The sequence below is a fragment of the Nerophis lumbriciformis genome, linkage group LG30 (genome assembly GCF_033978685.3).
Source record: "Nerophis lumbriciformis linkage group LG30, RoL_Nlum_v2.1, whole genome shotgun sequence".
Taxonomy (NCBI): domain Eukaryota; kingdom Metazoa; phylum Chordata; class Actinopteri; order Syngnathiformes; family Syngnathidae; genus Nerophis; species Nerophis lumbriciformis.
Genome location: NC_084577.2, coordinates 22,726,082 through 22,748,657, shown reverse-complemented (window position 1 = coordinate 22,748,657; position 22,576 = coordinate 22,726,082). Strand labels below are relative to the sequence as shown.

Genomic DNA, 22,576 nt, shown 5'->3' with positions numbered 1-22,576 from the left:
GCTGATGATTTTAGGTTGTCCTGAAGAATTTGGAGGTAGGAATGGTGTTCCTGGGATTAAAGACCTCACCTTTTCTCCTCCAAACATATTGCTGGGTATTGTGGCCAAAAAGCTCAATTTTGTTTCATCTGACCACAGAACTTTCCTCCAGAAGGTCTTATCTTTGTCCATGTGATGTCAGACACATGCAGACACTGTTTGGAAACAATTAAGGTATGTAAATAAACATTTACGTATATATCTTCAGCTTAGAGTCGAGGTGCGGCTAATATATGTAAAAACATGTGTTTCTTATAAAACTTAGTGGGTGCAACTTATATATTGGACTTGCGGTGTTTTAAATGTAATATTTGATAAAACTCTGTTCGTGTACACAGCTCATTTCTGTTATTGCTGTTGCAGTTTTATGGATTGGTTGGACAAAGATGCTCACGCTGATGGCCACTAATGGCCAGACCTCCATTCATTTAGCTTTATCACCTGCCCTCTTTATTAGGGAGCACTTCACTTTCTCATGATTGCAGATTCACATGCCTGCAAAGACCACTAAAGACTGTAATAGCTCAGTAAACTGCAGACAAATACACACGGGTGGTCACACCTCATTCCTCCTGACTCACGGCTCAACAGTGAATTGCAACATATAGCGAGTCCTCATCGCCGAGGAGTCGCTGCAGCCTGACTTGCAACACACACTTGGGGAAAGACGCTGGGGTTGACCTTCAAACAAGCCAGCTAGATTGCCACACACAGCTGGAGGGGGAACTAGCTGGGCGATGATAACGTCCCTCAACAGTGCAAAGTCAGCAAACCTCGCTTCCATGGCAGAAAATTAACGTTTTCTTACACGTAGCGTGATCACTGGAGGACGAGGAATAGCTAAACATGCTACACTACACACCGCAGCAGTCGCCCTCCAGGGCCCCAACTCCCGCCCCTCTGTTGAGAGTTGCCGTGATTAAATGTAACGTGTTTATGTGTGCATGGCATGGAGGTTTTGTTGTACTTGTGCAATGACAATAAAGTCCTAGCCTAAAATCCTATCTACACTACACACCGTGGGAGGATACAATAAGCCATGCTAACCGCTAAGCTAGAAGCAACAATCATTGGTACTTTAGTACCAAGTACAGTATCAGCATATAGTCGATACTATAGTGATTCGATGGGCATTGTTTTATCATCCAAAAAATATTTGGTCGTTTTTGTTATTGTTTACAAACTCAGGAAATAAATTCCTGTACACAGGAGGGCTTTAAGGGCAAAAACCAAAGGATTTAAATCCGAGCCAATTATAAGAGATCATTTGAATATTTAATTGATATTGTTACACCGTCATCCTGCGCTTTTGTCTGATTATTGTTGTTAGAGATGTCCGGTAATGGCTTTTTTGCCGATATCCGATATTGTCCAACTCTTAATTACCGATACCGATATATACAGTCGTGGAATCAACACATTATCATGCCTAATTTTGTTGTGATGCCCCGCTGGATGCATTAAACAATGTAACAAGGTTTTCCAAAATAAATCAACTCAAGTTATGGAAAAAAATGCCAACATGACACTGCCATATTTGTTATTGAAGTCACAAAGTGCATTATTTTTTTAAACATGCCTCAAAACAGCAACTTGGAATTTGGGACATGCTCTCCCTGAGAGAGCATGAGGAGTTTGAGGTGGGCGAGGTCGGGGGGAAGCGGGGTTGAGGTGGGGGGGGGGGGGGGGTAGTTGTGCTGCAAGGGCTGCTGGGTATTTGTTCTGTTGTGTTTATGTTATGTTACGGTGCGGATGTTCTCCCGAAATGTGTTTGTCATTCTTGTTTGGTGTGGAGTCACAGTGTGGCGCATATTTCTAACAGTGTTAAAGTTGTTTATTCGGCCACCCTCAGTGTGACCTGTATGGCTGTTGACCAAGTATGCCTTGCATTCACTTGTGTGTGTGTGAAAAGCCGCAGATATTATGTGACTGGGCCGGCACGCAAAGGTTTATTGGCGCTCTGTACTTCTCCCTACGTCCGTGTACACAGCGGCGTTTTAAAAAGTCATACATTTTACTTTTTGAAACTGATACCGATAATTTTGAAACCGATAATTTCCGATATTACATTTTAAAGCATTTATCGGCCGATAATATCGGCAATCCGATATTATCGGACATCTCTAATCGTTGTGATCAAAAATGTTATCATTCATTTATTTTGACAACCTACGGATCAGCCAATACGGCCCTTGTGCATACTTGGTATCGTATCGATACCCAAATTTGCAGTATCCCCCAAAACCAATGTAAAGTATCAAACAACAGAAGAATAAGAGCGTATTGCATTTGAACAGAAGAGTAGATAGAAACTAAGCAGATGTTAACAGTACAGTTGAATCAAGACGTGCAATTCCAACTGAAATGCTAACGTTAGCATGCAGACAAGTACAGAGTTATATGATAAATTAGCCAAAAAACGAACATGCGTGTTAGCATGTTATTGTCAGCATGCTAACAGTTAGCATATGGCACCAACCAAGTTATACGCCACTGAGGTGTACCGTGGCAAAATTGGCTAGGTAAAAATTAACACGCTAATGTTAGCAAGCTAACATGCTAATGTTAACGCTGACTTTGATTGATTGATTGAGACTTTTATTAGTAGATTGCACAGTACAGTACATATTCCATACAATTGACCACTAAATGGTAACACCCCAATACGTTTTTCAACTTATTTAAGTCGGGGTCCAGCTAGCATATGTAAAGCACCAAGTTATATTGGTGCGCTCCATTTATCTCGGAAGTTGGGAACGACGTCACAGCCGAGTTGTGAGTGTTCGGAAATCAAGATGGCTACTCTTGCGTTTGCCTTGTTTGCCGATGAACAAATTATGGGAAAATATGCACTTTTCCTGCAACCTTCAAACACAGATGCTACTGCTAGCGAAGTAGAACACATTTTTTTTTGTTTACATTACGGTAACATAACCATACATACACGTCCAAAAAGACATCGTAAATGGCAGATTTAGTGCTATTAAAAACTGATCAGAAGCACTAATATCAGATGTTCTAGAAGCTTATATAATCGTGTTTACATTTAGAGCAGCCAATTCGGGGGTGCGATTTTCCGAGTTGGAACGCCAACCTCGACGGAAGGAACTACGGTACTCAGGACTCGCAAATTCCGATCTTCCCAGTTAAAATGTAGCATGCAATTAGATTCTTCGGAAAACATTTGCAAAATTAGCACAAAAAAAAAAAAGTTAGCATGTTACAGTTAGCATGTGTTAGTTATATAAATTAGCTAAAAACTGTCAAATTAGCTAAAAAAAAATATGTCAAGTACCCAGTTATGTCAACTTTTAGTAAGTAGATTAAAATAATGAAACTGGTGTATTACTGCACATGTCAGCAGCCAATTGAAGAGCCTTTGTGACACGTTTTGAAATACTTCTATTATTATTGTTAAAATTACGTATATATCATCACACAACTCTTATGCTTAAGGGCCGTTGCTATAGTTATTATCAATTGTGCTGAAGTTGTACTTGTTCTATCTGTGCAAAGCCAGTCCCGTATCAGTGTTTGTTTCCAGGATCGGCCTGCCGACTGCCAAGGCCGAACATCGAGTGCCGTGACGCAGACAAAGCAGAGACAGGGCGATTTCGCGAGTGTCAACACGTTTGCATTTCATTAATAGTCATATAGTGTCTAACTAGAGCGGTCGAGATTACCTCCTTCCCAAATAAATAGAGGAAGCACGTAGATCTGTAACTAGAGTACAGCCCAATACGTCTCTCCTCATTGAGCAAAATTTAACTCTGTCTCTGCATGATTCCTTGCTTCTTGTCTGTTTAATAGATGTCATCAGTGTTTGAACCTGACAATTATTTACATTACAAATAATATATACCGTTTAATATACATTTAGGTCATACTCTCATAATGTATTCAGAAGGTTATAAACAGCTTTTGTATGCTCTCACTACAAAAATGTTTATTATTTATTTATAATGAAAAATTCCTACGTATTTAACACCGACTAAAAGCAATAAACGAGGGTTTACTGAAGCTGTGTTGCCAAATGATAAAAAGACGTGCTTTTGTGACGATTTTTAAAGGGTTGCGCACGCACACTTCATGCCGCGTAAATAACAGTTTTAGCTGTGAGAATAAAGAATATGTTAGACAGTGTGAGCAAGAGGCGAACACTTGCACGCAAACATGACGAAGCAGACAACGTGGCCTCATTCCAGCAACCATCTGGAGACATAAAATGATGAGAATCAAGCCTTTTTTTTTAAACCAGCATCTTAATTAGTGTGCAAGTCCCGCCCGGACGGCGCATTCGGGTAACAATTCCGAACACACCTCTTTTTTTTTTGTACCTTCCTCCTCTCCCATTCGTTCGTCCTTCCAGGTGCAGCAAAGCAGCATTAACCGCATTCGCTCTCCGCGAGAGAGCCGGCAGCCTCTGGTCGAAGAGTATCCGCTGGAGGCACCTGCGGCCGGCGGCGTCTAAAGCGGCGAAGTCGCTCGCCTCTCGCTTCAGCTTCCGCCTTCCTCCCCGCTGTCTGCTTCGTCTATGCGGGGTTTCATTCAAGAGGGCCGCCGACCAATCAGGATGCGCGGCCTGTCTCAGGACGACGCTGATTGGTCCATGAGGAGCCCCCTTTTTCCGGTTTTATGGGGCAGTCAATACAATTGGGAGTTTTAATAATAGTTGAATAATAGTTACTCTCTGTCAGTGGCTCTTATTAAAACACATCGATCGAGGGAAACAAAATATATAAGATTATTTTTTTCTAATCTTATATATTTTGTTTCCCTCGATCGATGTGTTTTAATAAGAGCCACTGACAGAGAGTAACTATTATTCAACTATTATTAAAACTCCCAATTGTATTAACTTTATCCATTTTTTTATATTATTTTTTCTCATTTGTGAGCCATATATAATATATATAATAATATATAATTATTTTATTTTTATATTATATATTATTATTTTATTATATATATATTTATTATATATATTATATTTTATTTTATTTTTTCAAAGCGTATCCTACTATTTTTTTAAATCTTAAATTAAACACCTTTAATCCTTTTTTTCTAATCTTATATATTTTGTTTCCCTCGATCGATGTGTTTTAATAAGAGCCACTGACAGAGAGTAACTATTATTCAACTATTATTAAAACTCCCAATTGTATTAACTTTATCCATTTTTTTATATTATTTTTTCTCATTTGTGAGCCATATATAATATATATAATAATATATAATTATTTTATTTTTATATTATATATATTATTATTTTATTATACATATATTTATTATATATATTATATATTATTTTATTTTTTCAAAGCGTATCCTACTATTTTTTTAAATCTTAAATTAAACACCTTTAATCCTTTTTTTCTAATCTTATATATTTTGTTTCCCTCGATCGATGTGTTTTAATAAGAGCCACTGACAGAGAGTAACTATTATTCAACCATTATTAAAACTCCCAATTGTATTAACTTTATCAATTTTTTATATTATTTTTTCTCATTTGTGAGCCATATATAATATATATAATAATATATAATTATTTTATTTTTATATTATATATATTATATATTATTATTTTATTATATATATATTTATTATATATGTTATATATTATTTAATTTTTTCAAAGCGTATCCTACTATTTTTTTTAAATCTTAAATTAAACACCTTTAATCCTAAAAATGGCTCAATTATCAAAAAACATATCAATACTAGATGAACCCAACCAATCAGAGCGCACTATTCAGTATCGTAACCACTGATTGGCTCAGCCTAAGGCAGCGTTGCTATATTATATTTGATATAATTTATACTTGTATAAATTATGTTATTATTATTTTAATTATAAATTATAGATATATATTTAAACCACTCGATTAATGAACACAATTAACAGCGATACACGAGGGATTACTGTACCAATCTCCAATGGTGTATGTTGCTATTGCAAGCAAGCTTAGAATAGATATATTTTTAAGTGTATATATATATATATATATATATATATATATATATATATATATATATATATATATATATATATATATATATATAAATATATATATATATATATATATATATATATATATATATATATATATATATATATATTAGGGATGTCCGATAATGGCTTTTTTGCCGATATCCGATATTCCGATATTGTCCAACTCTTAATTACCGATACCGATATCAACCGATACCGATTTATACAGTCGTGGAATTAACACATTATTATGCCTAATTTGGACAACCAGGTATGGTGAAGATAAGGTCCTTTTTAAAAAAAATAATAAATAAATAAAATAAGATAAATAAATTAAAAACATTTTCTTGAATAAAAAAGAAAGTAAAACAATATAAAAACAGTTACATAGAAACTAGTAATTAATGAAAATGAGTAAAACTGTTAAAGGTTAATACTATTAGTGGACCAGCAGCACGCACAATCATGTGTGCTTACGGACTGTATCCCTTGCAGACTGTATTGATATATATTGATATATAATGTAGGAACCAGAATATTAATAACAGAAAGAAACAACCCTTTTGTGTGAATGAGTGTAAATGGGGGAGGGAGGTTTTTTGGGTTGGTGCACTAATTGTAAGTGTATCTTGTGTTTTTTATGTTGATTTAATAAAAAAATTTTTTTTTTTTAAACGATACCGATAATTAAAAAAACGATACCGATAATTTCCGATATTACATTTTAATGCATTTATCGGCCGATATTTTCGGACATCTCTAATATATATATATATATATATGTGTGTTTATTATAAACTTAACTTAATTAAAACTTTGATTTATGTTTTTTCATTACATTTAATTTTAATTATAGATTTATGATAATTTTATTTGTGCCTTCTTGTATTTTCTGTAAAGCAGTTTGAATTGCCTTGTTTACCAATCGTGCGTTTTAAATAAACGTGCCTTGCTCATTGACCAGAGGTGCGGGAGATGGCGGACTACAGTCACGAAACACTCAACATTACCTTTTGCAATATATTAACTTATATTATTATGTGTTGTCAATGTTGTACTTTTTTATGTCATTGCCTGAAATAAATAAATAAATGAAAGAAATAAAAAAAATAAAAAATGAAAAAACACCGTATCAGTGCAGTGTCAATACAGCTAGTGAGTGTGCCACACACTCACTGAGGCATCATTTATCCTTCACATGTTATACATGCTTAAGTGTGTATAGCACATTTACTCATAAATTGTGTATTAAGCTGGTAGATGGTATAAAATGTGACTAAAGGGCTCCATGTTTGATTCCCGCAGCTCTGCATGAACAGGGTTCTCACCAGCATTTTTGATTGATTGAGAAGTTTATTGGCATCTTAAAGAATTGAATCCATGTAATGCTTTAAAAAGGCAAATGGATGGCACAAAAAGCCAAAAGGCTTGTTTCCATTGTGGTCCATAACTGGATTATTTCCATCTGGACCAATGATGTTGCACAAAAACTAAGTTTGTGAGCTGAACCAACAATGAAAACAGGAAGACATGTTTAAACACATTTTATTTAGTATTTAATGAAGCAAGTACAATGGCGGATTATATCAAGTCATGTGTGTCGTGGAAACAAATTTTTAAAAAAAAAGTGCAAAACCACACTGTTCCTCCTTATAGAAATAGTTTTAAATAACGATGAAGTGTTTCTCATGACACATCAACGATATGCCAGCAACCTTCATATTAGTACAAAATACAGTACACAATTATAGAAAGCACCTATGAACCTTTGGTCAGTTAAGCCTTTTTCCTCCTTTAAATCCATAAAGCAGCTCAAGTAAATTAAAAAAATGGGGTTTGGGTGTCCTTGTTAAACAAAGGAATACACTCTTTTTTTTTTTTTTGAATAAAATGATATGACGTGTAAAAAGAACCTGTTCATAAAACTCCTAAAGTGGGAAAAGTGACACATGACTAAGCATTCGCCGCCGTAATCAAACATTCCAGGGGGTGAAAATCTAAATTGCAACACAACTGATTGTCAATGAAAGGCACGGACGAGCAGAGAAATGCTTCAGCAAAAAGTTAATGAGAGCAGATGGGCTGGCCTGAGTCCCGTTCCCAACTGCTTTATACCCAACGGGGCTAAAAATAGCAGCGAGGAAGAAGGAGGGATGGAGAACATGCTGAGATCGGCCACAAAAAAAAAAAACAGCCTTCTCACGGGTCGGAGAGGTCGTGTGCTGCAACATTTCAGTTTGCCTTGCTCAAAGGTTGAAGGCAGAAAGGTTCAGTGCTGCGTTTCACACAAGAACACACACTTTGCATAAGTAACAACAAACAAGGCACTATTGGTGATACATGTGGAGGGGGGGGGGGGGGGGTACTAATTCTTGGTCGGTGGGTTTGCATGAGAGCAGGAGTCAAGTAAGTAAAAAAAAACAAAAAAACATTGAATGTTTGTGTATAAAATGTACATTCTAGTTCATGCAGTAGCACCATGGTTCCTTCTGGTCACATCATCTACTTCCTCCTGCCGCAGTATTTCCCCTGGCAGGCTCCTGCACAACACACACACACACACACACACACGCACACACACACACACACACAAACACACACACACACACACACACACACAAACAGCGGCATGTTAGCAGGAAGTTGAATTCTTGCATTCTTCACCTGTCTGACTTCAAAGTTTCCCCAGCAGACATGTTTAATGTCTAGTGGTTGGTTAGTTACAGGAAGACTGCAAATACCTTTTTCTACCAATCTTGCCCTGATTGCACAATCACGTGCTTTTCACGTGCATAACAAGCTTTTTTTTAATTTGGTTAAATAGACTGAACTTAGAGTTAGGGTTGGGAACCATGGAAACCAAGATTGTACTTTTTGTTTCTCCCAGAATTGTTACATTTTCTTCCGTTTCGATTCCTAGCTTCAATGCCCGACCGAAAGGAATAGCTGTGGAACAACAAAGGACAAATAGCTACCGCCAACAAAGAAGAAATAGCCGCCAAACAACAAATAGGAAATAGCCACTGCCAATGAAGAGGAAAGATACCTAACAACAAAGAAATAGACGCCAAAACAACAACAAAAATAGACGCAGCTGAACAACAAAGAAGAAATAGCTGCCGCACAACAAAGAAATAGCCGCCGACAAACAACAAATTAATAGCCTCTGCCAACAAAAAGTAAACAAATATCCGTGGCAAGACAACAAAGAAGGAATAGCCGCCGAATAACGAAAAAAATAGACGTCGCCGCACAACAAAGAAGAAATAGCCGCCGAATAACGAAAAAAATAAACGTCGCCGCACAACAAAGAAGAAATAGCCGCCGAATAACGAAAAAAATAAACGTCGCCGCACAACAAAGAAGAAATAGCCACCGAATAACGAAAAAAATAGACGTCGCCGCATAACAAAGAAGAAATAGCCGCCGAATAGCGGAAAAAATAGATGTCACCGCACAACAAATAAGAAATAGCCGCCGAAAAACTAAAAAAATAGACGTTGCCGCACAAAAAAGAAGAAATAACTGCCGAAAAACAAAAAAAAATAGACGTCGCCGCACAACAAAGAAGAAATAGCCGTCGAATAACGAAAAAAATAGACGTCGCCGCACAACAAAGAAGAAATAGCCGCCGAATAATGGAAAAAATAGACGCCGCCGCACAACAAAGAAGAAATAGCTGCCGAATAACGAAAAAAATAGACGTCGCCGCACAACAAAAAAGAAATAGCCGCCGAATAACGAAAAAAATAGACGTCGACGAACAACAAATTAATAGCCGCTGCCAACAACGAAAAACAAATATCCACGGCTAAACAACAAAGAAAAAATAGTTGCAGAATAACAAAAAAAAAATACACGCCACCACACAACAAAGAAATAGCCGCCACACAACAAAGAAGAAATAGTCACCGCTGGACAATAAATGAATAGCCGCTGCCAACAACGCAAAACAAATATCCACTGCTAAACAATAAAGAAGAAATAGCCGCTAAATAACGGAAAAAATAGACGTCGCCGCACAACGAAAAATAAATAGCCGCCACAGAAAGAAGTAGCCACCGGCGAATAAGAAATTAATAGCTGCTGACAACAACAAAAAACAAATATTTGCGGCTAAACAACAAAGAAGAAATAGTTACAGAATAAAGAAAAAAATAGACGCCACCACACAACAAAGAAATAGCCGCCGCACAACAAAGAAGAAATAGCTGCCACACAAGAAAGAAGAAATAGCCGCCGAATAACGAAAAAAATAGACGTCGCCACACAAAAAACAAAAAATAGCCGACACACAAATAAATAGCTGCTACCAACAGCGCAAAACAAATATCCACGGCTAAACAACAAAGAAGAAATAGCCGCCAAATAACGGAAAAAATAGACGTTGCCGCAAAACGAAAAACAAATATCCAGGGCTAGACAACAAAGAAGAAATAGCCGCCAAACAACAAATTAGTAGCCTCTGCCAACAACGAAAAACAAATATCCCCAGCTAGACAACAAAGAAGAAATAGCCGCCAAACAAGAAAGAAGAAATAGCCGCCGAATAACGAAAAAATAGACGTCGCCACACAAAAAACAAAAAATAGCCGACACACAAATAAATAGCCGCTGCCAACAGCGCAAAACAAATATCCACGGCTAAACAACAAAGAAGAAATAGCCGCCGAATAACAGAAAAAATAGACATCGCCGCACAACGAAAAATAAATAGCTGCCACAGAAAGAAGTAGCCACCGACGAACGACAAATTAATAGCTGCTGCCAACAACAAAAAAACTAATATTCGCGGCTAAACAACCAAGAAGAAATGGTTGCAGAATAAAGACAAAAATACACGCCACCATACAACAAAGAAATAGCCGCCGCACAACAAAGAAGAAATAGCCGCCACATAAGAAAGAAGAAATAGCCGCCAAATAACGGAAAAAATAGACGTCGCAGCACAACGAAAAAGAAATAGCCGTCACACAAATAAATAGCCGCTGCCAACAACGCAAAACAAATATCCACGCCTAAACAACAAAGAAGAAATAGCCGCCAAGTAATGGAAAAAATAGACGTCGCCGCACAACAAAAAATAAATAGCCGCCACAGAAAGAAGTAGCCACCGACAAACAACAAATTAATAGCTGCTGCCAACAACAAAAAACAAATATTTGCGGCTAAACAACAAAGAAGAAATAGTTGCAGAATAAAGAAAAAAATACACGCCACCACACAACAAACAAATAGCCGCCGCACAACAAAGAGGAAATAGCCACCGCCGGACAACAATTGAATAGCTGCCGCCAACAACGAAAAACAAATGTCCGCGGCTAGACAACAAATAAAAAATAACGGCAAAACAGCAAATAAGAAATAGACTGCGCCAAACAACAAAGAAGAAATAGACTCCGAAAAACAAAAAAGTAGCTGCGGTCAGCAGAAAAGAAAATGAAATAGCTTCCGCCAACAAAAACAAAATAGCCGCCGAATCACAAAGAGGAAATAGCTGCCAAACAACAAATAAGAAATAGACTCCCCTCCAAAAAACAAAGAAGAAATAGCCACTGAAAAACACCAAAATGACATATACTTGTTAAATAAAACCTCTGCCTTGTTTTTAATGACTACTTAAGCCTACTACGCTACTGTGTTTCGACGCCGGCCTTTATGTCGGTACTTGGAGAGCCGAGATGTTTCCTGAGGCGGTGCTTGGTTTGAGAACCACTGCTCTACACGCGTGGCGCTCTCACGTGTGCAAACGTACATAGCAGGTACTACCTCTGTAGGCTCCGCCCCCTGCGCCGCCGAGGAAGCCTTGCAATGGGTTGGCATTGTACTTTGCTGCTTTGGCTGCAACACAACAAAAGAAAAACAATGACTTTATGCATTATTCTGAATTTTTTACGACGTTATTTGGTGAATTCGAGGCAAGAAGGCAGACATGTGCTCCTGGAAATAATCCTGCTGGCTGGCAGTAATCTGCAGGAAAATGCAGATTGTCGTGCGTGCGCTCACACGGACTGATTGTGCGGCGCCATCTGCACCGTCCGCCACCAACAATAAGTACACACACACGCACACACACACACACACACACACACACACACACACACACACACACACACACACACACACACACACACACACACACACACACACACACACACACACACACACACACACACACACACACACACACACACACACACACACACACGACACCCTCGTGCAGAGATGTGCTGACTAAGAGAAGATCTGCAGACATTTTGGGGAGACTAACCAGTACGTGTGTGTAGAGAACCGTCACATGCTCGTCTGCTGTACAGACTGCAATTATGACCTTTGCTATTCTTAGTCACCTCACTAACAAAGAGGTCAACTGTAGGTAACTGGCAGCTACACAGCAGCTAAGCACACAATAGCACAGAAGTGTCTACTATTGCAGTCTAAAAAAAAATCACAATATAAACAAGTATGACATAATTATACTTAAAGATGTCCGATAATGGCTTTTTTGCCGATATCCGATATTGTCCAACTCTTAATTACCGATTCCGATATCAACCGATACCGATATATACAGTCGTGGAATTAACACATTATTATGCCTAATTTTGTTGTGATGCCCCGCTGGATGCATTAAACAATGTAACAAGGTTTTCCAAAATAAATCAACTCAAGTTATGGAAAAAAAATGCCAACATGGCACTGCCATATTTATTATTGAAGTCACAAAGTGCTTTTTTTTTTTAACATGCCTCAAAACAGCAGCTTGGAATTTGGGACATGCTCTCCCTGAGAGAGCATGAGGAGGTTGAGGTGGGGGGAGGGGGTAGCAGGGGGTGTATATTGTAGCGTCCCGGAAGAGTTAGTGCTGCAAGGGGTTCTGGGTATTTGTTCTCTGTTGTGTTACGGTGCGGATGTTCTCCCGAAATGTGTTTGTCATTCCTGTTTGGTGTGGGTTCACAGTGTGGCGCATATTTGTAACAGTGTTAAAGTTGTTTATACGGCCACCCTCAGTGTGACCTGTATGGCTGTTGACCAAGTATGCCTTGCATTCACTTGTGTGTGTGTGAAAAGCCGTAGATATTATGTGACTGGGCCGGCACGCAAAGGCAGTGCCTTTAAGGTTTATTGGCGCTCTGTACTTCTCCCTACGTCCGTGTACACAGCGGCGTTTTAAAAAGTCATACATTTTACTTTTTGAAACCGATACCGATAATTTCCGATATTACATTTTAAAGCATTTATCGGCCGATAATATTGGCAGTCTGATGTTATCGGATATCTCTAGTTATACTTGCATATTCCTTACACAGGCAAACATGTATGAGAAAGTACCCAGTAACAAACGTGTCCGCATCATTGAGTTTATTGTGCCATGAGTTTAATGAATTATTGTGGGCCACTAGGTGTCCCCTTCACTTCAATTTAAAGACAGAATAAGTCTGTTTTGGACAGTTTATAATGAATAGGTCAGCGATTTTCAAATCTGTTTTTGTTCTCTGTTTGTCTAATTTCACTTGATCAAGTCTTTTCTCAATCTTCCACGCAACAAAATACTACATTATGTATGATGTTGTGTTGATATAGTGTCAGATCAATATCGGGATTGTATCAGAAGTGAAAAAGTTGTATCGGGACTAGTGATGGGTACCGAAGTCGGTACTGTTATCGGCAACAACCGTATTCCGTCAGTACTACTAGGTATCAGGGTTGTCTCGATACCAATATTTTGGTACCGGTACCAAAGTGTATTTCGATACTTTGATACTTTTCTAAATAAAGGGGACGACAAAAAATGGCATTATTGGCTATATTTTAACAAAAAATCTTAGGGTACATTAAACATATGTTTATTATTGCAAGTTTGTCCTTAAATAAAATAGTGAACATACAAGACAATTTGTCTTTTAGTAGTAAGTAAACAAACAAAGACTCCTAATTTAGTCTGCTGACATATGCAGTAACATATTGTGTCATTTATTATTCTATTTTTTTGTCAAAATTATTAAGGACAATCAGTAGAAAATGAATTATTAATCTACTTTTTCATTTACTGTTAATATCTGCTTACTTTCTCTTTTAACATGTTCTATTTACACTTCTGTTAAAATGTAATAATCAATTATTCTTATGTTGTTTGGATGCTTTACATTAGTTTTGGATGATACCACAAATTTAGGTATCAATCCGATACCAAGGATCATACATTGGTCATATTCAAAGTCCTCATGTGTCCAGGAACGTATTTCCTGAGTTTATAAACATAATATACATTTTTAAAAAAGGAAAAAATATTTTGTGATGATAAAAAATATCGATGTAATCATAGTAGTACCGACTAGATACGCTATTGTACTTGGTATCATTACAGTGGATGTCAGGTGTGGATCCACCCATTTGTTTACATTGAGGAGCGCTAGCTTTAAGTGAGCTATTGTATCCTCCTACAGTGTGTAGTGAAGCATGTTTAGCTATTCCTCATCCTGCAGGGATGATACTTGTAAGAAACTTACTTTATTTGTCGCCACGGAGGCGAGGATTAGTGATTTAGAAGTAGATAAAACATGGATGTTCGCCGCTAGCTAGCTAGCCATGTCTTAAAGCACCTCTTCCTGAGGGCGTTTCAGTGTTATAACTTCACCTTTATCGTTAGTTTTTAAGCCAAAATGCATCCGTTCTCCCTTTTCTGTCTACAATGTGTCTGCTTGTAAGTACTACGTGATTGTGCGCTGCCGAACATGCTCCTCTGCTCATTAACCAGCAATGATACAACGGGAACCGGTATTTTTCAAACAGAGTATAGTACCCTTTTTGATTCATTAGTACCGCGGTACTTTACTAGAACCGGTATGACGTACAACCCTTTCGGGTATCGATTCACGGAAAAAATCAAACGGTGCTATATTTCGATACCATTGTTACACGTGAAGACACGTCCGGTTTCAGACTAAACAGCTGCTCACGTAAACAATCAGTCAAGCAGCCAAACTCCCTCTAAGTAATGTTGCAATTTTAAGCACGTATGCTTGGTAGAAAACACTGCAATGTAAAGTAAGGCGCCACTCGTTCCAAAATGTGCTAGCTTGATGCTAATTTACATTGGATTTGCCATACACAGGCTACTATTAGCATCAGCGATTTTACATGTCGATTTCAACACCTCCACATTTTAGTAATGACAACTACAACTAAGATGAATGTTACAATCAAACAGCTGGTGTGTAAAATACGCACACTGCTTACAGTAGAAACACTTTGTAGGGCGCAACATAACACATTCAGCTTCCTGGTTAGAGAATTCACCATAGACAGCCTATACAGCACTGCCATCTAATGTCTTGGAAGTGCAACTGCATTGCAAATGAGACTCAAATGAAATAATCAAATATGCATACTTGCCAACCTTGAGACCTCTGATTTCGGGAGGTGGGGGGTGGGGGCGTGGGGCGGGGCGTGGTTAAGAGGGGAGGAGTATATTGACAGCTAGAATTCACCAAGTCAAGTATTTCATACATATATATATAGATAGATAGATATAGATATATATCTATATCTATCTATCTATCTCTCTCTCTCTCTATCTCTATCTGTAGAGATATCTACATCCTGAAAATATGCAAACAAAACTGTGTTTAGATAATTGATACTTCAAACTGTCGTTGTGGCTTGTGCAGCCCTTTGAGACACTTGTGATTTAGGGCTATATAAATAAACATTGATTGATTGATTGATTGAACTTGCATAAATAAATATTAAGGAATATAACATAACTTGGCTTCTGAGAGTTTCAAAATGTAATGAATAAAATGCTAAAGTTGTTGATAAACAAGCAATTATTTTAATAATTAAATATGGTCATTTTAAATGAATTATTATGATAATTTAAAATCAATTATTTCAATTATGTTTATTTTAATGTATAATTCTATGGCTGGATGTAATAAGGAGTCACAAAAAAATACAAATAAAAATACAATTAATTTTGATGTTTTTAGCAAAATATAGTAAAAATGTATTTATTTTTATTTTTTTTAAAGTTAATAAATATATTTATTTTTAGGTAAAATAAACATAATAATACAATTTATCTCTAGTCTGGATGATTTAGTTCTTGTCACCCTGTTGTCCTCCCGTCGTGAAAAAAGGCTGTCCTCACTCAGGTCCGCATGGAGCTGGAGGGGGCGTGGCTTCCAGCTCCGGCTGAAAATCGGGAGATTTTCGGGAGAATATTTGTCCCGGGAGGTTTTCGGGAGAGGCGCTGAATTTCGGGAGTCTCCCGGAAAATTCGGGAGGGTTGGCTAGTATGCAAATATGTAACAACTGGACATGACAATTATCATAATCAGCTCCTTTTTATTGTGCATTCCTGTTCATCGTTCTAGAAACACTCTCACCATTTAGCCCTCGTGAATTATGATGACTCAGCACGTTTTATCAAACCAACGACAAAGCAATTGCAGAGTGTAACCTGGCATGACGCCAACTTAAATTGGGAAATAAGTAAATATTAAGGTGTAAGGGGTGTGTGTACCTTGTTGAGGAGTCAGGGGGGCGGGCACATATCCACCTGTGTGCAAGCAGGGACACAAACAAGACATTTCCATGAAGTGAAATCGCAATCTGACAGTGTTACGTTTTATTTGATTTAATTATTATTATTATTATTTAAAAATATATATATATTTGACCAACTTTGTGTTACGTAAATGTGGTCCTGTAGATGGCAGTAAAAATACAGGAAGTAAAGTTAGTGGTGTCAAAAAAATAAATAAATAGATTTTCAGATTAATCGCGATCCTTAATCGACAAAAAAATGATTACAGGCAATCATATTGTTGATGTAATAATAATAATAATAATAACTGGGATTTATATAGCGCTTTTCTAAGTACCCAAAGTCGCTTTACATGTAGAACCCATCAAACATTCACACCTGGTGGTGGTAAGCTACTTTCATAGCCACAGCTGCCCTGGGGTAGACTGACGGAAGTGTGGCTGCAATTTGCGCCAACGGCCCCTCCGACCACCACCTATCATTCATCATTCAATTCACCGGTGTGAGTGGCACCGGGGGCAAAGGGTGAAGTGTCCCGCCCAAGGACACAACGGCAGCGATTTTTGGATGGTAAGAGGCGGGGAGCGAACCGGCAACCCTCAGGTTTCTGGCAGTCAGTTTTCTGGCACGGTTGCTCTACCCACTACGCCATGCCGCCCCGATGTAGATCAGGGGTGTCAAACTCAAATACAGAGTGGGCCAAAATTTAAAACTGAACAAAGCCGCGGGCCAAGGTTGAACACATTAACCTTTTAATAGGGACCCAAACAAGTTTTGCATTGAATATTGAACAAGCAAGGCTTATATAACTTTATAGTGACATGCAAAATCGAGTTTCATATAATAAAAATAATAATAATAATTAAAAAATATCAATGGCATATCAAATAAATTTTCCATTTGCAGCCTTCTGAGGTAAATATCAAAATACAATTTTTCCACAGGCTAATAATACATTTGAAAATAAAATAACAATAATGAATGAATCAAACATACAAGCCTTGAAGTAGCAAGAGAAAGTGCATGAATAAAAGGTTAATTATTGCTCAGTTTGCTACACTGATTTGCTTTAACACTGAGTATGGAACAAGCAACGCTTATATAACTTAATAGTGCAAAATCAAATTTAAAAAAACAAACGAAAAAACATCAGTGGTATATTAAATACAATTTTAATAAAAAATTGAATGCCTCTTTTCTATTTCCAGCCTTCTGAGGTAAATATCAACATTAACTTGGTGGGCGGGGGTGGGGTTTGGTGGTAGCGGGGGTGTATATTGTAGCATCCCGGAAGAGTTAGTGCTGCAAGGGGTTCTGGGTATTTGTTCTGTTGTGTTTGTGTTGTGTTACGGTGCGGATGTTCTCCCGAAATGTGTTTGTCATTCTGGTTTGGTGTGGTTTCACAGTGTGGCGCATATTTGTAACAGTGTTAAACTTCTTTATACAGCCACCCTCAGTGTGAGTTGTATTCACTTGTGAGTGTGTAAAAGTCGCATATGTTATGTAACTGAGCTGGCACGCTGTTTGTATGGAGGAAAAGCGGACGTGATGACAGGTTGTAGAGGACGCTAAAGGCAGTGTCTTTAAGGCACACCCCCAATATTGTTGTCCGGGTGGAAATCAGGAGAAATTCGGGAGAAAGGTTGCCCCGGGAGATTTTCGGGAGGGGCACTGAAATTCGGGAGTCTCCCGGGAAAATCGGGAGGGTTGGCAAGTATGAGTATTAGCGGTGAATATGGTATGTATAATACCGGCGGGCCAGCTCTGATGTTAATTTGATATTGCCTCAAGGGCCAAATGAAATTACACGGCGGGCCAAATTTGGCCCGCGGGCCAGAGTTTGACAGCCATGATGTAGATGATCATATCTGCTGTACATATTTACTTTAGAAAAAAGCAGTGTTGGATAATTATCTTGTTGCCTTATTTTATTTGACTTTATTAAATGTTTATGTAGAATTATATTTAAAAAAAAACAGTTTTCTTTTAAGTAATATAGAAATTGATCAAAACTGTTTATTTTATGGAGGAATGTAGTTAATCATAGAATTGGCATCCAAAGTTAATAAAAAAAAAGTATTGATTTTCAAATCGTTTTGAATCAAGAATTGATTCCGAATCAAATCGTCAACCCCAAGAATCAAATTGAATCCTGTGGGGCCAAAGATTCACAGCCCGACTAAAAGTAATTACGACTACAGCTCGTGTATTGGCTCTTATAAATAGAAATAACCCACAATAACTGTGAAAGGACAAATGACATATTGATGTCATGTGACATGTTAGAGGAGCATGAGGGTGGACGAGGGAGGCCACTGGCAGCGCAACCTAGACCATGGACAACCTTGAGTGCGTATGGTCCTCACCTGGCTGAGGCTGATATCCACCACCACCACCTCCAAGATTTCCATAGCCTGCAAAAAAAAAAAGTCATTCCGATGTGAAAGCCTGACTTTAAGTAAGATGGTGTCCATTATTGTCTCCCTCAACACGAGTCAAGCTAGTTGAGGTCAGGACTCTGCAGGGTGTGAAGGTTGGACACACTTTGATGCCGTGCACAATACTGTCCACAGGAAAAGGTGTTGATGGCATTTTTCTTTGTCCAAACTAACCAGTGTTGCAGTGGTTCAGACATCTTTACTGGAGCTCCATGTCAGAAAATTATGAAACAATTCGAAAAATAAACATAAGCTAATAATTTTGTATGGTTTGACATGTAAAACAAACAGATCTTCGTTATTCACTTTGAGAATTAAACAGCTTACCTTAAATAAATCATCATCATGTTTGTTACGGATATTTCATTATTCTGATCCATTTGTTTATTACAATTTATAATCATGTTATACAGTTGTAATAACATATTAGTAATATACTACAATACAATATTTGAAATAAGTCATAATACAATTTAATTTTTTAGAAAATTTTTATTTAAAATATTTACTATCCTTTAGTACGTTTATATTAATGTAAAGTAAATATTATTTTTTGCGAAATATACAATAATTATATACTATATTTTTTATATATTTTATTTGTATTCGACAATACGAAAACATAAAAAAAGACAATTAAATACACATATATACATCTGTACACACACACACACGTATATATATACATACATACACGTACATATATACACATACATACATATATATGCATCAATATACATATATACATATATGCATCAATATACATATATACATACAGTATATGCATCAATATACATATATACACATATATGTATCAGAATACACATATGCATTAACATACATATATACACACATGTATCAACATACAAATATATATACACATATGTATCAACATACATATACAGTATATACACACATATGCATCAATATACATACGTACTCTATATATACACATATACCTGTATATACACACACATATATACAGTACACATACATACACATACACCTACATAAAAGTTACAACTTAAAAGTACCAATGATTGTCACACACACATAAGGTGTGGCGAAATTATTCTCTGCATTTGACCCATCACCCTTGATCACCCCCTGGGAGGTGAGGGGAGCAGTGAGCAGCAGCGGTGGCCGCGCCCGGGAATAATTTTTGGTGATTTAAACCCCAATTCCAACCCTTGATGCTGAGTGTTAAACAGGGAGGTAATAGGTCCCATTTTTATAGTCTTTGGTTTGAACTCACAACCTACCGATCTCAGGGCGGACACTCTAACCACATAATGTGGCGGGCATCACAAAGTGTCAATATAAACAAGTATTAAATAATTATAGTTGCATATTACAAACACATTCAAAGCCTCCAAGGCAGAAAGTATCTAGTAACAAACGTGTCCGCGTCATTCAATTATGAGCTTAACTTGATTATTACTGTGGCCACGAGGTGTCCATTTTTGATGCATAGATATCTAACATTCCACACTACTAAATAATACTGTCCCAAAGTACCTGGTTTTGGTGCTTTAGCTCCTCCCCCAGCACCACCCAGTCCGACTGCGGAGGGATACGGCAAACCACCTGTCAGGGAAAAAAAAAAAAGCACAATAACGATCCCGTTTAGGATATAAAAACATGTAAAATGATCTAAAAACAGAACAAAACTAAATGGCCATAAAGGAACGTATCAGCACGTTGGCCTATTCCCTGCACAGGAAATGCCAAAGTGATGGCTTCTTCCTGAGCGACATTCACTTCCTGTCATACGTACCCTGTCCATACCCTCCTTGATATGGACCGTATCCCGCTAAATCGTAACCACAGAGAGAGAAAAAAAGTAGCGTTATGGTCTGGCACTTCACAGGTTAGACATTCGTCCTCAGAAGAAGGGCACAAACAGCAGATAAGTCAATAAATGTCCAACCTTGATATCCTGCTCCTGACAGGGGGATTCCCACTGCTGTCAAACACCACACAACAACAACAAATGAATAAAAGCTTGTATTTGTTTTGATTTGATTTCTTTCTTGCATGCGTCGTACACACCGGGAGGTTTCAAAGGCTTGGCGCCAGGGAGCACGGCTGCTCCGGTTCCGGTTCCGGTTCCGGCTCCGTAAGGAACTAACGAGGAACAGGAACATTTGCATGTTAATCAAAGGATGCGTTTTGAAAAGAGGAAATATGACAAAAGGGTAACCTGCCTCCATATGGGTAAGCACCTGCACCTGCACCTACACCTGCTCCGCCACCTGTGGAGCAGAAGACCACCCCTGTCAACTACTTCCTGTTTATTCCACATAAGAATGGACTAAAATATATACAAACCCCGTTTCCATATGAGTTGGGAAATTGTGTTAGATGCAAATATAAACGGAATACAATGATTTGCAAATCATTTTCAACCCATCTTCAGTTGAATGCACTACAAAGACAACATATTTGATGTTCAAACTGATAAACATTTTTTTTTGTGCAAATAATCATTAACTTTAGAATTTGATGCCAGCAACACGTGACAAAGAAGTTGGGAAAGGTGGCAATAAATACTGATAAAGTTGAGGAATGCTCATCAAACACTTATTTGGAACATCCCACAGGTGTGCAGGCTAATTGGGAACAGGTGGGTGCCATGATTGGGTATAAAAACAGCTTCCCAAAAAATGCTCAGTCTTTCACAACACCCCTTTGTCCACAACTGCGTGAGCACATAGTCAAACAGTTTAAGAACAACGTTTCTCAAAGTGCAATTGCAAGAAATTTAGGGATTTCAACATCTACGGTCCATAATATCATCAAAAGGTTCAGAGAATCTGGAGAAATCACTGCACGTAAGCGGCATGGCCGGAAACCAACATTGAATGATCGTGTATCAAAAACCGACATCAATCTCTAAAGGATATCACCACACGGGCTCAGGAACACTTCAGAAAACCACTGTCACTAAATACAGTTGGTTGCTACATCTGTAAGTGCAAGTTAAAGCTCTACTATGCAAAGCGAAAGCCATTTATCAACAACATCCAGAAACGCCGCCGGCTTCTCTGGACCCGAGATCATCTAAGATGGACTCATGCAAAGTGGAAAAGTGTTCTGTGGTCTGACGAGTCCACATTTCAAATTGTTTTTGGAAATATTCGACATCGTGTCAGACTGTTATCGATGCAAAGTTCAAAAGCCAGCATCTGTGATGGTATGGGGGTGTATTAGTGCCCAAGACATGGGTAACTTACACATCTGTGAAGGCGCCATTAATGCTGAAAGGTACATACAGGTTTTGGAACAACATATGCAGCGCCGTCTTTTTCATGGACGCCCCTGCTTATTTCAGCAAAACAATGCCAATTCACATTCAGCATGTGTTACCACAGCGTGGCTTCGTAAAAAAAGAGTGCGGGTACTTTCCTGGCCAGCCTGCAGTCCAGACCTGTCTCCCATCGAAAATGTGTGGCGCATTATGGAGCGTAAAATACGACAGCGGAGACCCACAACTGTTGAACGACTGAAGCTCTACATAAAACAAGAATGGGAAAGAATTCCACTTTCAAA

General features: G+C 37.9%; 2 protein-coding genes across 2 annotated transcripts in view; both read right to left on the bottom strand.

Annotated features, from left to right (window-relative positions):
* The window catches only part of limk1a (LIM domain kinase 1a), a 113,599-nt gene extending 109,046 nt beyond the window's left edge, over positions 1–4,553 (bottom strand). Inside the window, exon 1 of the mRNA XM_061925801.1 lies at positions 4,377–4,553. Coding sequence (XP_061781785.1) covers positions 4,377–4,434 — 58 coding nt within the window. The 5' untranslated portion in view covers positions 4,435–4,553. The remainder of the gene's footprint in view (positions 1–4,376) is intronic.
* Positions 4,554–7,563: 3,010 nt separating this feature from the next.
* elna (elastin a) overlaps positions 7,564–22,576 on the bottom strand; it is a 51,396-nt gene continuing 36,383 nt past the window's right edge. Inside the window, exons 31-39 of the mRNA XM_061925403.1 lie at positions 21,232–21,279; positions 21,077–21,151; positions 20,955–20,990; positions 20,802–20,837; positions 20,543–20,611; positions 18,953–19,000; positions 16,563–16,598; positions 11,804–11,875; positions 7,564–8,574 (exon numbers count right to left, since the gene is read on the bottom strand). Coding sequence (XP_061781387.1) covers positions 8,537–8,574; positions 11,804–11,875; positions 16,563–16,598; positions 18,953–19,000; positions 20,543–20,611; positions 20,802–20,837; positions 20,955–20,990; positions 21,077–21,151; positions 21,232–21,279 — 458 coding nt within the window. The 3' untranslated portion in view covers positions 7,564–8,536. The remainder of the gene's footprint in view (positions 8,575–11,803; positions 11,876–16,562; positions 16,599–18,952; positions 19,001–20,542; positions 20,612–20,801; positions 20,838–20,954; positions 20,991–21,076; positions 21,152–21,231; positions 21,280–22,576) is intronic.